The 14,186-nt window shown below is 56.0% G+C and overlaps 1 protein-coding gene across 2 annotated transcripts; it reads right to left on the reverse strand.

Moving 5' to 3' along the window:
* Positions 1–2,113: 2,113 nt before the first annotated feature.
* On the reverse strand, positions 2,114–13,845 carry LOC115639207 (transcription factor CP2-like protein 1). Of its 2 annotated transcripts, XM_030541680.1 has the most exons (15): positions 13,718–13,845; positions 12,322–12,476; positions 12,049–12,122; positions 11,772–11,877; positions 10,584–10,690; positions 10,346–10,498; positions 9,316–9,426; positions 8,618–8,715; positions 8,493–8,547; positions 7,214–7,307; positions 6,466–6,556; positions 4,926–5,008; positions 4,183–4,328; positions 3,556–3,607; positions 2,114–2,948 (listed from the first exon to the last, which is right to left on the reverse strand). In XM_030541680.1, the coding sequence occupies exons 1-15, from the start codon at positions 13,798–13,800 to the stop codon at positions 2,911–2,913; spliced, it is 1,446 nt and encodes a 481-aa protein (XP_030397540.1). In that variant the 5' UTR covers positions 13,801–13,845; the 3' UTR covers positions 2,114–2,910. The 2 variants fall into 2 exon arrangements, with proteins under 2 accessions (XP_030397540.1, XP_030397541.1); XM_030541681.1 differs by lacking the exons at positions 2,114–2,948; positions 3,556–3,607 and having other exon boundaries at positions 4,199–4,432.
* Between the last annotated feature and the right edge of the window lie 341 nt (positions 13,846–14,186).

Consider the following 14,186-nt stretch of genomic DNA (forward strand, 5'->3'; position numbering starts at 1 on the left):
TAAGGAGGATCTTAATTGTTTGGGGGAACAATTACATGTCCTGACTGATCCTCAGTCCTTGGTATTGCTACTTGGCACATGCATGTGTTGACTCTCATTATTTTTGAAGTAAACAGCTCACTTTCTTTTTTCCAGTGTGTGGGACTTGGAATCTCGGGGTTTATGTTCTATTCCTGGCTCAGCCACTGATGCACAGTGTGACTTCGAGCAAGCCACTGCTCTGTGCCTCTCTTTTCCCCATCTGTAAAATGGGGATGATACGGACCTAATCTTCTGGGATGTTGAGGCTTACGTTGTAGAGTGCTTTGAGATCCTTAAGTGGAAGACTGGTTACTAAAGGACCAAGTGTTAATATATTTGGCAACAGCTGAATATCACTGACACATTAGCCCCAACACCACTGTTCTCCCATTGTGATGAAGCCAAGAAGGATATTCCCTTCTTCTGTTGTTTATCCTCCTTTCATAGTACCAAACCTGGGGGGGAGGTGCCCCCACGCCCCTGCAGTCCTTGTTGATAAGTGTGTGTGTTACCTACTCAGAGCATCCTAAACTTGTAATTTACAGGACTTTGGAACCCCTCTAGTTAGACTGTAAAGAAGAGAACATGAAAACCCCAGGTGAGTAGTCATCAGAAGGAATGGAGTGATAGTGACAGACCACAAGAATAGCTTAATCAATATTTCATTCACCGCCAGCTTTCCTCCCCGGTCCATCGCTATATGTAGTCAGGTTTGGATTTGTCTGTGGCTAAACAATGACAAGAGACCCTTGAGAAAAGGGAGAAAACCAACCTATTTAAGATGAAATTCTAGTGCTGAGCATCCCTGGTATTTAGGATTGATAAGGGGTTTCTTAACACAGGCGTGTAGGAGTTAAGTTCCTAATTTCCAAATGCAATGGGAGTTGTCCCACCCTTTATCGATGCTTCTGAAAATTCCAGCCTTAATTATGGCAAGTGAAATATGTTTGGTCCATTAATGTTTCATCACACCACACTGCTTCTCTTTCATTTGACTGGAAGGCAGATAAGGGGATGCAAACAGGTACCTAGTTAAAGAAATCTGGGTTCCCTTGGTACATTTTCATTCCCAGCTGGATGAGAGGGGCTCTGAACGTGAGGGGTCATTGCTGGCATTGAGTCCTCACTGTATTGAGGCTCTATGGGTGGGTAGAGTTATCACCTTTCTGAAGGTTGCTGCTTGTTGCAGACAGCATTGCATCGTCTTCAGCAGGTTTTCATCAGTGCTATAAGGGCCAGATGGTTTTCTTAAATGAAAGCTAAACATAGGGGGCCACCCCTCAGCTTGGGGAAAGCTATGACACCTCCCCACTTGTCCTAAGCTCCATAGGCTAGAGTGACTAAGATGTGCCCATGTGAAGGTGCAGGGGGGATTTGGACTACAGGGCTTTCCCTGGAAGTGAATGCACTTCCCTTTTAAGATGTATTTTTCCTCCTATGTAGGAAGCAAAGGCATCCAAGGTTCAACAGCTTTTGCTTTTCCTCAGTCCCGTTTCAATGGCTGATTGTGGCGCACGAAACAGAGCTCTGGGGATTTCTTAAAAAAATCATTTTTAGCAACCAGGCTTAATACAAAAGCAAGAGAGAGAAGGAGGGACGCTTTGCATTGAGCCTAATGCCAAAGTTTAACCAGAGGCTTTTTAAGCATTTCAATCCTAGCCTCCATAACTAGTCACAGTGCCTCAGGTGTGAGTCACCTGCTCCCTTTCAGGATACAAGTGACAGAATATGGTTTTGGGGAGGGAGTTTGAACCAGCCAGGCCTTTGCACCCAAGAGATTGTGGGGGGGTGGAGTTAATCCCTGCCTTTGCAGTTGTATTGATGGGGGCAATCCCACTAGGGCTCCATGTGCAAGGCTCTGCCTGTGTGGGTCCAAATGGAGGGCCAGGGCTTGGAGCGTTCAGCTTTCATACTCCACTGGCTTTGTTCGGTGAAAAACCTGTGTGCAACAGCCCAATCCTGTGTCTGAGCAGGCCGGACTCCTCCTGGTCCCCCCACACACATTTTGCCCTCAAACTAGTTGCTTGTGGTTAGTTTAATCATTAAGAGGTGCCCCCATGCCGCGATACAGAGAGGGATTTGAAATCCCATTAATGCCCCCGCCCCAAACTGAAGCAGATGGCAGTAATACACTAAAGCTTCAGCTCTGATATTTTTAATATAAAAAGGATTAGACAATACAACATCCAAATAAAAATAGAACTCTAAAAACGGCAGTTGATTTTCAGTGTTAATATTAAACCAAATGATACAATATTTAAAGGAGCCTGCTTACCTCAGCCTGAGGTTTTGCTTACAAGTCAGGTCTGTGAAGGGGAGACTTTAAAGAGGGGCGAGGGGATTCCCCAGCAGGCAGGGATTTGCAAAGGTTCCCAAGGGGTTTGGGTGCCTTGCTCACTGGACATTGGGTGCTCTGGAAATTCTGCCCAGAAGTTCTCTGTCCACAGATTTCCCCCACTAACCTCATGACGTAGAGGCCTCCAGGAGGCTGAATATCATTACTGACTTATGCTGAATTTGCACCAACAGCCTAGAGGTGAACTCCGGATTGCCGAGCCCCTACGTGCAGGAGGCCACTGGCTGTGTGTATGACAGTGCCACCATGGAGCATCTGTGTAAACATAATGTGCCGCACTCTAAGGCTACGCAAGGAACATGTGTTCAACCAGGGGGCACATGGCCATTTCACAAATGGAGCCCTGGGCTGCTGCGGCTGTCCTGGCCTAGATTCTTTCCAGCACTGGGAGAGGACTGCCTCGCTGGGAAATCCTCCTGTTGGCTTCTTCAGCAGCTGCTTTGTGGGGAAATCTCCCTTGGGTCCAGACAGTGATTTGGATTTGCTTCTCTCATTATGCTTCTCTGCAGTGAAGTGTCCAGGTCGCTCTGCGCCTATCTTAAAATTAAGTGGTAGCCTTCTGGAGCCTGCACTGAGAGAGACAAAGGCCCACGCACCCGTCACTTTCCCCGATCGGGAAATGAAGTCCTAATGTCTCGTACTCGGCTTGAGCGAGGGCTTCTCCATGCATTGGAGAGGACGTAAGACGGTGCTTTAGGACAGCATAAAATCCTGTCGCACGGTGAGAATGAAGGAGCCTTCCCCACCCCCAGCTGGACCTGCACAGGCAGCTGTGCAGATACAGTGCTAGTGAAGAGCAGGCTGTATTGCAGTAACCATCTGCTTCCCCCAGTAGCCCTTCCCCCTCTATTGACTGTGCTGTGTGCTCCTTGGCTGCTTCTCTCCTCCCCCAATGAAGCTGCATTTCAGTGGAGGCATGTTTATAAATTAAAGAATTTGGGGATCAGCGTAGGTAGATCCCAAAAATGTGTTATCAAAAAGACCTCCCCAAGCCCCCTTCCCACCTCATGGGGTCTATTTTTTCTCCCTCTTCTTTTATGACCAAGGTTCATATGAGTCATTTTCCCCATTCTATCGTGAGCCAGGGCCATCACAACTGGACTACAGTTTCCTCTCCCAGGCTTGTTTTTACTGCTCATTCCCCCTGCCCCTTTCCTTTTCCCAGGGAAGCCATATACCTTTGGTAACAGCTGCTATGAAACAGGATTCATCTGGCAGGTTCCTGACCATCTGTGGTGCCCCGGAGAGGAAAGAGAAAAGGTTAGAACGTGGGCAGGCTGCAGTGTGAGTCAGCTGCTCCTTCAGTGGTGCTCTGGCAGGGTTTTAAGAGGCAGGGTGCGAATTGCTAGGGTGGGTACCAGTTGCTTGGTCATCTTGCCAAGTGCAGGTGTGATAGTGTAATACCCAGCTCTTATAGAGCACTTTTCAGTGGTAGATCTCAAAGCACCATCTTCATCGTTATCCCTATCTTACAGGAAAGTGGGCCACAGAGAGGGGAAGTGAGTTGCCCAAGATCATCCAGCTGATCAGGGGCAGAGCTGGGGCTAAAACCCAGTTTTCCTGAGTCCCAGGCCAATGCCCTATCTGCAAGGACACACAAGGCGGGACATGCACTGGCCAGTTGAAGGGGCACTCCCCTTATCCTTCTCCTGACTCCCCCTCCCCCATGTGATGTCCTACCCCTTCACCAACAGCAGCTGAGCTCTTATGGGAAAGTCCAGCACAAAAGCAGGCTCTGCCAAGCAAGGGAGGGGTTGGAATGGGTGAAGGGAAGAGCAGGTTTCCCAAACTGGATCCCCCCTTACCAGGTCACTGATGAGGATGTGAATCCCCATCGGGCCCTGCTTGGAAACCTGCTGGATCTGGTTGGCTGGGAGGCTGAGCAGCTCTGCCAGTTTACTGGTCAGTTCTGTGGCAGTGAGTTCTTCCAGATAGACTTCTTGGTATGTGGCTTCCAAAGAAAACCCCAAAGAGGAAGTGAGCCAGTACCGGGATTTCCTTCCCCTTCCCAAGAGCTTTGTTGGGCGACAAAAGGACCTTCAGGATCACCTGCAGCTACAGTGGAGAGAAACCCGCCCTGCAAGCCCAGCTCCAGCCCCTCCTGCAGTATGAGGAAGTTTGGATTCAGATGCAGCCTCTGTAGCTGCCCCCAATTCCTGAAAGCTCCTGCTGACCTAAGGCAGGGCAGCCACTGCTTGATTGCAAGCCAAGGGCTTGATCCAGTGCTTAGAGAGGGCTGTCTGGCTAAAGGTTTTACACAGATCCTCATCGGTGGGGATTTTAGCCCCTTTCCCATAAAGTTGATAGGAAAGGTCCTAGTGGATTTCATCCAGCATAATTCTATTGGCTTCAAAGGACTGTGGCCCCAGCCCTGAGCCAAATGTGCAGCCGGGGCAGCTTTGCGTGGATGGGTGCACCAGAAATGCATAGCTAGAGTCCACTGCGGAATCTCTCCTGAGCCTAAGACTAAGGTCAAAGGAGCATTGACCTGGCTCCCTGAACTTGGCCCTCGGGAGCACTCACGGTGAAGAGTAGCTGCTTGTTTTACCTGGGGGCGAGTCCTCGGGGGTGTGTCTGCCATTGGCTTGGGGCTCCCTGGACATGTACAGGGTGAGCCGAGGGCGGACGCACCTGCGGGAGAGGAGAGAGTGGTGACTGGCCTATCGACCTGTAGCTCTTGTAACCATGCTAATGTAACATGTATTGCATCCAGCAGCGGTCAAGTGCTGCCTGCATGTGTGCACATATCCTCCCCCCAAGACCTCAATGCCAATTTTACAGGTGGGGAAACTGAGGCACGGGGCTTGTGATTCACTGGATGCTGCCTAGGGAGTTTAGCAGAGCTGGGAACTGAAGCCAGATCTCCTGGGTCCCTGGCACAGGGCTTCAAATGCACACCCCTCCTTCCTCTGCAGAATTCAGGGACACCCCACCCCACCCCACCTCTCTACCCTATCTCTGCAGCTGAAGAGAAGCTTGTAATTTAACTCTTTAGACTTGCATTGATCTGCCCCAGCTGGGGTGGGTGGGTGGGTGGGAGAGAGAGAGAAATATTACCATGGTTGTGAGATTGGAACATGCTCCTTTGTGAACAGAGCTAACGGGGCCCAGGCTGTACTGTTTGGGAGGGTGGGGATAGCAATAGCTTTGCCTAGTAAAGAGAGGAGGCTGGGCTGAGACCCCACGTGTCAGAGCATCTGGGGAACGGGGGTGAACTGCAGGGTTGCAATGTAGGCTGACTAGCAGGAGCCCGTGGCCCGAGAGCAGCTGGAAGGAGTGGTAACCCAGGTGTGCAAGAGGGAATGATCCTGCACAGGCTGGGAGAGGAGCTTGCTGTGACTCCATGACACTCCCACGTCTCGTCAGCTGAGATCAGCAGCATCAGACCTCAGGGCTTGTGATGAGATCACCACTGTCTGCCGGCGCAGGGACCTTATCGCTCCATGGCTGCTGCATTTGTAGCAGAGCCCTGGCCCTATCTCAGCGGTAAGCGCCACAAGACTAGCCCGTTCCTTGGTCCTGGCCCCTCAGCTCTGCCCGGGCCGGCCTGCGGGGAGCCAGGCAGGGCCATCGACCCACTGCACCACCTCCTGCAGGCTGAGGCCAAGATTTCCACAGGTGATTAGTGATTGTAGGGGTCCCAGTTCAGATTCCTTACAAGGGCTGAGCACCTGCCCTCTGAGAATTGGGGTGCCCCTCAAATCACTAATCCCTCCCTGAAATCAAGGCCTTAAACCTGGGCTGGCTATAGCCACCACATCCCACCCCCTGTGACAGCACTGAGAACTTTCTGACTTGTGACAGGCACCAGCCTGGTGCAAAAGACAGGGAGCTTCTCTTTAAGCTACTGCTAGAAGAGGTAGAGCAGTGACTTGGTGCAGCAAAGCGATTGCTTAGAGTATAAAGCTGTTCAGGCAGAGACCGTCCTTTTGTTCTGTATGTGCAGCTCCTAGCACAGTGGGAGCCTGGATGGTGACTGGGGCTGCTAGGTGCTACTGCAGTGCAAATCAGTGGGTTCTGGGTCTGCCTGAGGGCTGCAGGAGGGGACCCTGTGTATGGATGCAGAGTGAAGTTCTCCCTCCTCACACCTGGCTTTCAGCGCATTGGAGAGCCGGATCCCATCAGCCGCTCCACAGATCTGGATGAGGTCACTGCGGGAAAGCTTCAGCAGGTCGGCTCCTGCAAAGAGAGAGACAGACAGATGTGGCTGGCACGGTCATCCCAGTGCAGTGCTAAATCCCGGGGCGGAGCAGTTCACAGGCAGGGGCCGGATGTGCCATGCCGCAGGTCCCTGCCCGGGGAAGGAAAGCATCTCCCTGGGTGAGACTGAGCTGAGCAGGACTCCTGTCTGTTTCAAACCCTCCCCTGACTCCCCGCAGAGGAAGGTTAGGTCAGCAGGGGATGAAGGCAGCCATCTCTGTATCAGACCAATGACTGGCAGCACGGACCTGTTCAGAGCAGGCTGCTCCTCCAGCCCCTGGCTCAGCTGGGTTCTTCAGACAAGGCCAGAGCCCAGCTGGCAGAGCTGGTACCAGTCACGTAGCCCATGTCCTTTTGTAAGTGGAGGCTGCTGTTCTGGGGTGACAATGGTAGGTCCCCAGGGGCATGGACAGACGTGCCTTCTGACCCCCAGCCTCTCCATCATCCAAGCCACCTGGAGTTTATCAATGCATCTCAGCACCTCTCCAGAGCACAGAGATGTATTTATCTTGTGAGCATCCCCTTAGGACCGGGACAGAGCCACGCAAGGGTGAGCCTGGTCCAGAACCCAGCATCCCACCGGGGCCCCCCAACTTCTCCCTAGTTTCATGGGCTCAGGAAGTGAGACGGCCTCACCTGTGAAATTAGCCAACATCCTGCAGTAACTGGAGAAGCGATTCTTGTGCAGCCACTGCTGGGTTTCCAGGATGGAGGCACAGGGATTGAGAGCCTGGGACAGACAGATGGAGAGGGGAGTGTTTGGAGTGACAGGTGGGCTTGAGACCCCAATCATGAGTTTTGTACATACTCAGCAAGCCTCAGCCCAGCACTCAGCTGGGTCCCCTGGACCTGGTGGAGTGACTATGAGGGCTAGTTGGACCCCTGTGCAGAGACAGCCGCCAGGCGTGGCTCCAGGTGGAGAGTGACGCTGGTAACTCCCAGGAACCTGAACGCCTTCAGTGTCTGTCCCAGCTGGGCCCAGACCCCCAGGCCTTGTCCTAGGACTAAATGCTGCAGTGTCCCAACCCAGGTGTGGGATCTAACCTCTGCAGGAATCCCACCGTCATGCCAGGTGGTTGTGCCCTGCAATCTCTTGCCAGCCACTGTCTCATCAAGGTATTGGGCAGGTTTAGTAAAAACCCCAGTGCATCCACGGATGGCTGAAGCTTGGTTACCTCTGCAGCTTATTCTGGTAGCAGGACTGGGGTGGTCCCTGTGTGGCACAGGGGTTAAAACAGGAGCAAAGGGCTCTGAGTTCCATTCCCAAGCGGCAGGGGAGCGTGATCAGGACATGAGAGCGGGAGCAGGGAGTCAGGACTCCTGGGTTCTGCACTGGGCTTTGGGAGGGGACACACGATCAGGGGCCTAGAGGGGTTCATGGGAGTCAGGACTCCTGGGTTCTGTGCTGGGCCCTAGGAGGAGATGTGCAATCTCGGGGTTAGAGAAGGAGCAGGGAGTCAGGACTCCTGGGTTCTGCGCTGGGCTCTGGGAGGGGATGTAGAGCAGAGGGCTAGAGGGGGTTCATGGGAGTCAGGACTCCTGGGTTCTGCGCTGGGCTCTGGGAGGGGATGTAGAGCGGGGGGCTAGAGGGGGTTCATGGGAGTCAGGATTCCTGGGTTCTGCGCAGGGTTTTACCCCAGCCTTGCTGCAGGGCATCGGCTCCAGTCACTTAGTCTCTCTGCCTCAGTTTGCTCTGGGGCGAGGTGGGTGCAATAACACCCACCCTGCAGCATGCAGAGACTCGCTTTGAGTTCCCCCACCCACCCGCCGGGAAAGGAAAGATGGTTCCTCTGTTACATGCAAGGCCCAGGTCCCCTCCTGCCACCTGAGGGCAGCTGGCCATGGCACATGGTGAGGATGGCAGAGTGGAAGAAAAGCAGAGTGAGGGAAAGGGGGGGGCCAGGCAGGTTCTTACCTCGGCCGTGTTCTCTGCTGGGCTGTCTGAGGGGCAGCTGGGCGAGGAACAACCCCTGCCAGGGAGAAGGGAGATGGTTATCCTGCAGCATGCTGCGCAGGAGGGTGAGGGTCTTTCCAGCTTACCTTTCAGGGGGCAGAAGTTTGAAGGCGTGAGGCGAGGGGAGCCCGGGGGTGGCTGGGGGGCTCTGGGGGCTGCTGGAAGCTTCTGGCCAGGGGCCGCACTGGAAGCAGAGGGGTAAGGATTTGATAGTTTCCACGTCTCTAGCACTGCTGTGCTTTGCGTGCAGCTCCCCCCTTAATGCAGCCACCTCTGGGGTGGAGAGTGAGACCTAGTCACCACCCTCACCCACAACCACCTCCCACCCTCTCTGTCTGTGTTGGGGGTTATATGAGTGCGCACTTCCCAGCAGGGCGCCCTACCCATAGGAACCCTACCCATAGGAACCCTAACCCTAGGGTGGGGCAAACTACCCATAGGAACCCTAACCATAGCTCCAAGTGCCTTACCCATAGGAACCCTAATCCTAGGGCGGGAAGCCCTACCCACAGGAACCTTAATGCTAGCTCCATGTGCCCTATACTTAGGGGACACACCTCTGGTTATCTTCCTGCCCCGTTGAGAGCATGGCACCGATCCTGCCCCTTTAAAGGTAAAGGCCTGCCCAGCTCTGCCCTACCCAGGAATGCTGCACTGCCACACCCCACAGCTGCGCTGCCGTGGGGGGCCCAAGATACGGCTAGAAACTCTGTGCCAACGTGGCTGGTGCCCCTCTCAGCTGCCCCGGGGCTGTGGGGCTTCCCCACACCTGCCGCAAACCCACCTCTGCCAGCACTGTGCTCTCATAGGAAGGCTGGTATTTTTCTCTCTCCTGCGGTGACTGTTTCTCGATTTTCTCCCGATCAGTTTTTTGTTTCCTGTCCGCTCCCTTGGGCTGAAAAAACAAATTCCCCTGATTCCAGCTGGCCCTAGGAAGTGCAGACCTTCCCGCAGGCTTGGCCAGCAGGATAGGGTCCTCTGAAAGTCCCCAGCACCCTCTACCTCTCTGCAGCCATCAATCTTCGCAAAGGATCTTAGTACTGCTATCTGCATTTTGATGATGGGGAAACTGAGGCAGAGCGGGGCAGTCACCCAGCAGGTCTGGGTCAGAGCTGGGACTAAAAGCCCAGCGTGCTGAGTCCCACTCTGGGGTCTTAACCACTGTACCACACTGCCTCCCATGCGGTAGTGATGGCAAAATATAAATCTCTGAATGGGGGCGCTAGCACCCCTCTGGTGTCTTTGAATCTAGCCCTTGGAGCATCCCCCCCATACACAGCTCCTCTGCTGGGCCTCCTGACAGACAACTTGTGTGTTGTTGACACCAGCCTGCCAAGCTGAGGTGGGGGGGACAGAGTTGACCCCGAAGACAAAAGTCGGGGGGAGCGTGGGAGAGCTGAGGCCTGCACTGCTCCCCATCCTGTGGAAGCTCAGGCCTGGCTGTGGGAAGCTACTGCCAGTGGGGGCAGAGCCGGAGCAGCACCCTGCACGCCTGTGACAGAAGGGAGGGAGCAGAATTTAGTGGCTACAGCAGGGCAGGACTCCTGGGTTCTCTTGGGGACTGCGAGGCCGTGGACCCAGGGGAGGGCTGGACCATCTAGTGGCTGTATCGGAGGATGACGCATTGGACTCCTGGGTTCCATGCCCCCGGCTTGATCGCAGGGTGCCAGACCCCTGCCCTTGAGGACTGTTACCGTGACTGTCTGTTTGAATGCTGCTTCCGCCCGGCCTCCCCCCGGCCCAGGCAGCAGGGGACGTTAGGGGAAGCCAGAGAGGGTGCCCAGTCCATGCCTGGGGCAGGGCGGCGCTGGCACCTTGAACACTTTGACGAGGCAGCTGGCTGAGTGCAGGTGATCCACGTGCTCGCCCTTCTCGTTGGCCTTGTAGGTGTCGATCTGGATGCGGAAGGGGACGCCCTTCTCACCCCCGTTCTTGCGCAGCGTGAACTCCGTGCTGATGCAGTGAACCTGCCGGGAGGGGAGGGGTGAGAGTGGCCCCCTGGCTCCCCCCCCGCATCCGCGCTCTACCTTTCCACCCTCCCCGTGCTCTGACCTGCATGAAGATGGACGTCCTCTTGGTGGGGTCCCAGAGGAACTCCACGGTGTTCAGCAGGGTGGGGTGGATATGCGGCTCCAGCACCCCGACAGACATGGGGATGTCTGCAAGCAGGGCACAGAGGAATCAAGCAGGACCGGAGCCAGGGAGACGCGTATGTGGGGCAGCAAGTGCCCAGACACCACAGGGATGGACATGATCGAGGAACCCAGGTGGAACAGAAGAGGCCGAAGGATCCAGTGCCCGCCCGTGAGCCTCTGCCCAGCCACCTGCTGGCTACGTTCTCGGAGCTCTCACCCCTCCCATGAAACCCAATCACAAAGCCCTACTATGCCATAGCAAATTCAGCTTCCCAGCCCCGGGGGTAGGCAGCTGTTCTGAAAGTGAGGCCGAGAGAATGACCAGCCCAAGGTCCTCAAGCAGGTGCTAGGACCCAGCAGTCCCAGTGCCTGCTCTGACCACTGGACCAGGCTTCCTCCCAAAGGTGAGAATACGATCCTGGAGTCCAGGCTCGCAATCCTGTCCTGTAAGCACTTTATGGGCTCAAATCTTCACAGGTGGCCCAGCTCCCGGTATCTGCAGGAGCTGCGCCCGCGTAGGCTGCGCTGAATTGAATCAGCTCTCCAATGCCCCCAGTTCCTTTAGCCTGGTTCCCAGCCCTCTGTTCTCATCCTCTGCTTCCTTCCCCCACCGCCTCTGCATGGGCTGGTGGAGCTGGCCCAGACCCGGCAAGGGGGAGCCTGGGGTTCCCCCAGAACTCTCAACTGATTGCCAGGGCTGGGATGGCATTTCTGGGGTGTCAGGACCAGTAAGTGACGCGATGGAGGTGGGAGGGCACAGGTATAGGAGCATGCCCAGCCTGGCTTAGCACAGAGGCCCAGCTTGGATTCCTCCTGCCCCCAGAGTCCCCTCTGTGCAGAGTCTGGTTCTGGTTCCTCTCGGCTCTGACCTAGGGACCCCTGCCCTCCCTGCTTCACCCACATCAGAGGCTGCGTTGCTCTTGAGGGCTTCCTTGCCCACATGGATGGGATTCTAACTACGAGCTGGCTGGGCTGCAGATGCCAGGAGCGAGGGGCACCGTGCTTAGTGTGTGAGATAGATATTAGGGGTGTGGACCAGGTACATGCCCCCCCTTCCCTATCCCTTGGGCACAGCCAGGCTGCTCCCAGGGGCAGCCAGACTCACCGATATCCAGGATGCGGTCGCCGGGGCGGTTCCACCTCCATCCCTCCAGCTGCTGGTGCTCCGTGTACTGCAGGCGCCGGTCGTGAAACACCACCCTGGCCACACTCTGCAGGAGAGAGGGGTGTCAGGCGCTGTCACAGGCCGTGACTCAGCCGGGCTCCGTGGCCAGGAGCAGATGGGCGGTGGAGCCACGCCAGCCGGGGAGGGAAAGGTCACATCACGCAGCACGGGTAGCCTGGGCACTAACAGCGCAGGTCCCACTCTCTGCCCCACTCACCTTCAGCAGCTTCCGGCATTCGGAGAAGTCGCCCAGCTTGGGGTTGCACAGCATCCGGATCTCGTAGGACTGGCCTGGAAGAGACGGCAGGGCCCTGGTGTGAGACCCGGGCAGAGGTTCCCCAGGAGTTCTCTGTGCCCCGCTCTGGGCAGCTGGACCACTGCTGGCCTCTGGGCTTACCCTCTCCGGCTTGGCTGGGTGGGAGCCGAGGCAATCACAGCGTGAGCATGTGCAGAGACCCCCTCCGCCCAGGGCACGGCCCACCCGGCTCACCTTGGTTGAGGTAGGTGAGGGTCTCCTCGTGCTGTTTGATGGCGGGCGAGGTGGGAGTGCAGAGCACGTACTGGAAGGCCGGGCAGTGCAGCTCGGCCGATGTAGAGATGTTGTTCTGCTCCTCCTGCTTCAGGAAGGGCAGCGCCAGGGACTCCCTGCGGCAGAGCAGAGCACATGGCGGTGGGGGCGACTTCCCCTGTGCGCGCCCCCTTCCCGCAGCCTTCCCAGCATGTTGGAAGGAGAGGAGGAGAGTATAATTCTCCTCTCACCCTTTCTCCCCAGCCCCTAGTGTCCTGAGCACAGGCCTGGGAGCCAGTCTCATCCCAGCTCCTACCACTGGGACCTGGGCACATCCCTCCCCCTCTCCTGAGCCTCAGTTTCCCCTCAGAAGCATTATCCTGACCCATCTGCTAGTGCTTAGCTCTGAAGGGGGGTGGGCCTCCAGGGATTATTTTGGGTTAGGAGGAAGGGGAGGGAATATTTCTGCTGAGTGGCAAGAAAATGCCCCGGACCCTGGAATCGTCTCTCGGGGGTGGAAGCCCGTTGGCCCTGGGGACACCTAGACCGGACAGCACAGGAGGAAACACAAGCGGGAAGGATCCTGCCCTGACTCCGGGGAGGTGGCTGGAGCCCGGTGGGGGCTGTTCCGGCTCTAGCCCCTGCCTCCCAGGGCTGGTTGCGAGTGTTGGGAAGGCGCCAGCATTAACCCCGGGGGGCTCTTGTCTGCCAGCTCCTGGCTGAACGCAGTGTAGAGGTTTATTGGGGGTGGTGCTGCCAGCCTGGCCTTTTAGCTTCAGCAGCAGAAGCCTGTGCTGTGAGCTCCAGGGGCCCCACGTTCAGTCCCTGCCAAGGGCCTGCTGGTGTGGGGAGATTCAGTCAGACCAGCCGTGTCTCCCCATGGTGTGTGTTGATCACAGGTGACACAGCTTGGGCAGCCCTTGGCAATCCATCGTCATCACGAGCCAGCCAGAGAGGTTCTTCATGCTTGGGGTTTTAAAAAAAAAAATCCTCATTTTTGACAGAGGGTGGGGAACAGACCAAAACCAAATGCCTTCTCCCATCCAGAGCTTGGAGCCTGTGAACTGCCTTGTCAGACACACGAAGAGAAGCGCCTGGGTCTTTTCCGAACACTCACTGAAGGGCCTCTCTCACATACAGAGGGTACTGAAATGGGACAATCCCCTCTCCTCGCTCGCTTGCATTTCTGCAGTTTGCAGGACAGCCCTGGCGCCTCTCACGTATGTCCATTTCACACACACGTACGCCTTCAGCTAGCACAGAACAGGATCTCCAAGCCAAGCAAAAATTGATATTCCTGTTTTACAGAAGCGGGAAACTGAGGCACAGAGGCAGTGAGGGTTGTGGAGCAATTTGGGAATGCGAAAAAACCACTTACCTGAGCAGATTGCCGCCGGAGCAGGGGTACATCTCCCCTGGCCCCGGCCAGTAGTGCTCGGGCTGGCTGTGCCAGAACAGCATGGTGAGGGCGTGAGGCTGGACAGAAAAGTCCCCAGATCTGAGCGAGGGGCGCTGTAGGTGGCTGTTGTCCGGAGATGCAGCTCCTGGCACCTGCCTTTATGCTCCCAGGCTCCCCAGGTGGGTGTGTGCAGGGAGACGTGCTGAAGGATTGGCCAGCGTCCAGCTGGCTCTGAGCAGCTGGACACACCCTGGGTAGGGGGAAGGACGGGAGCTGGAGCCGTTTCACGGGGGCTGCCCTCGTCTGTGTTATAGGAGGTGGGCGGTCATGGCTAGGACACGAGCGGGCAAAGCGCCTCGTGCTGGAGCCACGAGGCAGAGATGGGTTAACCAAGAGCTGTGGTAGGAGGCAGCAAGGACCTGGTGGGATGTGGACAAACAGCAAAACC

Source organism: Gopherus evgoodei, chromosome 23 (genome assembly GCF_007399415.2).
Source record: "Gopherus evgoodei ecotype Sinaloan lineage chromosome 23, rGopEvg1_v1.p, whole genome shotgun sequence".
NCBI lineage: Eukaryota > Metazoa > Chordata > Testudines > Testudinidae > Gopherus > Gopherus evgoodei.

Bases quoted from the DNA above. Each gene is read 5' to 3' on its own strand.
- LOC115639207 (XM_030541680.1), bottom strand. From the start codon at position 13,800: ATGCTGTTCTGGCACAGCCAGCCCGAGCACTACTGGCCGGGGCCAGGG. The intron at 12,477-13,717 runs GTAAGTGGTTTT...GCTCTGCCGCAG, and splicing joins TCCGGCGGCAATCTGCTCAG to GGAGTCCCTGGCGCTGCCCT. The intron at 10,691-11,771 runs GTGAGTCTGGCT...CCCTGCTTGCAG, and splicing joins CGACCGCATCCTGGATATCG to ACATCCCCATGTCTGTCGGG.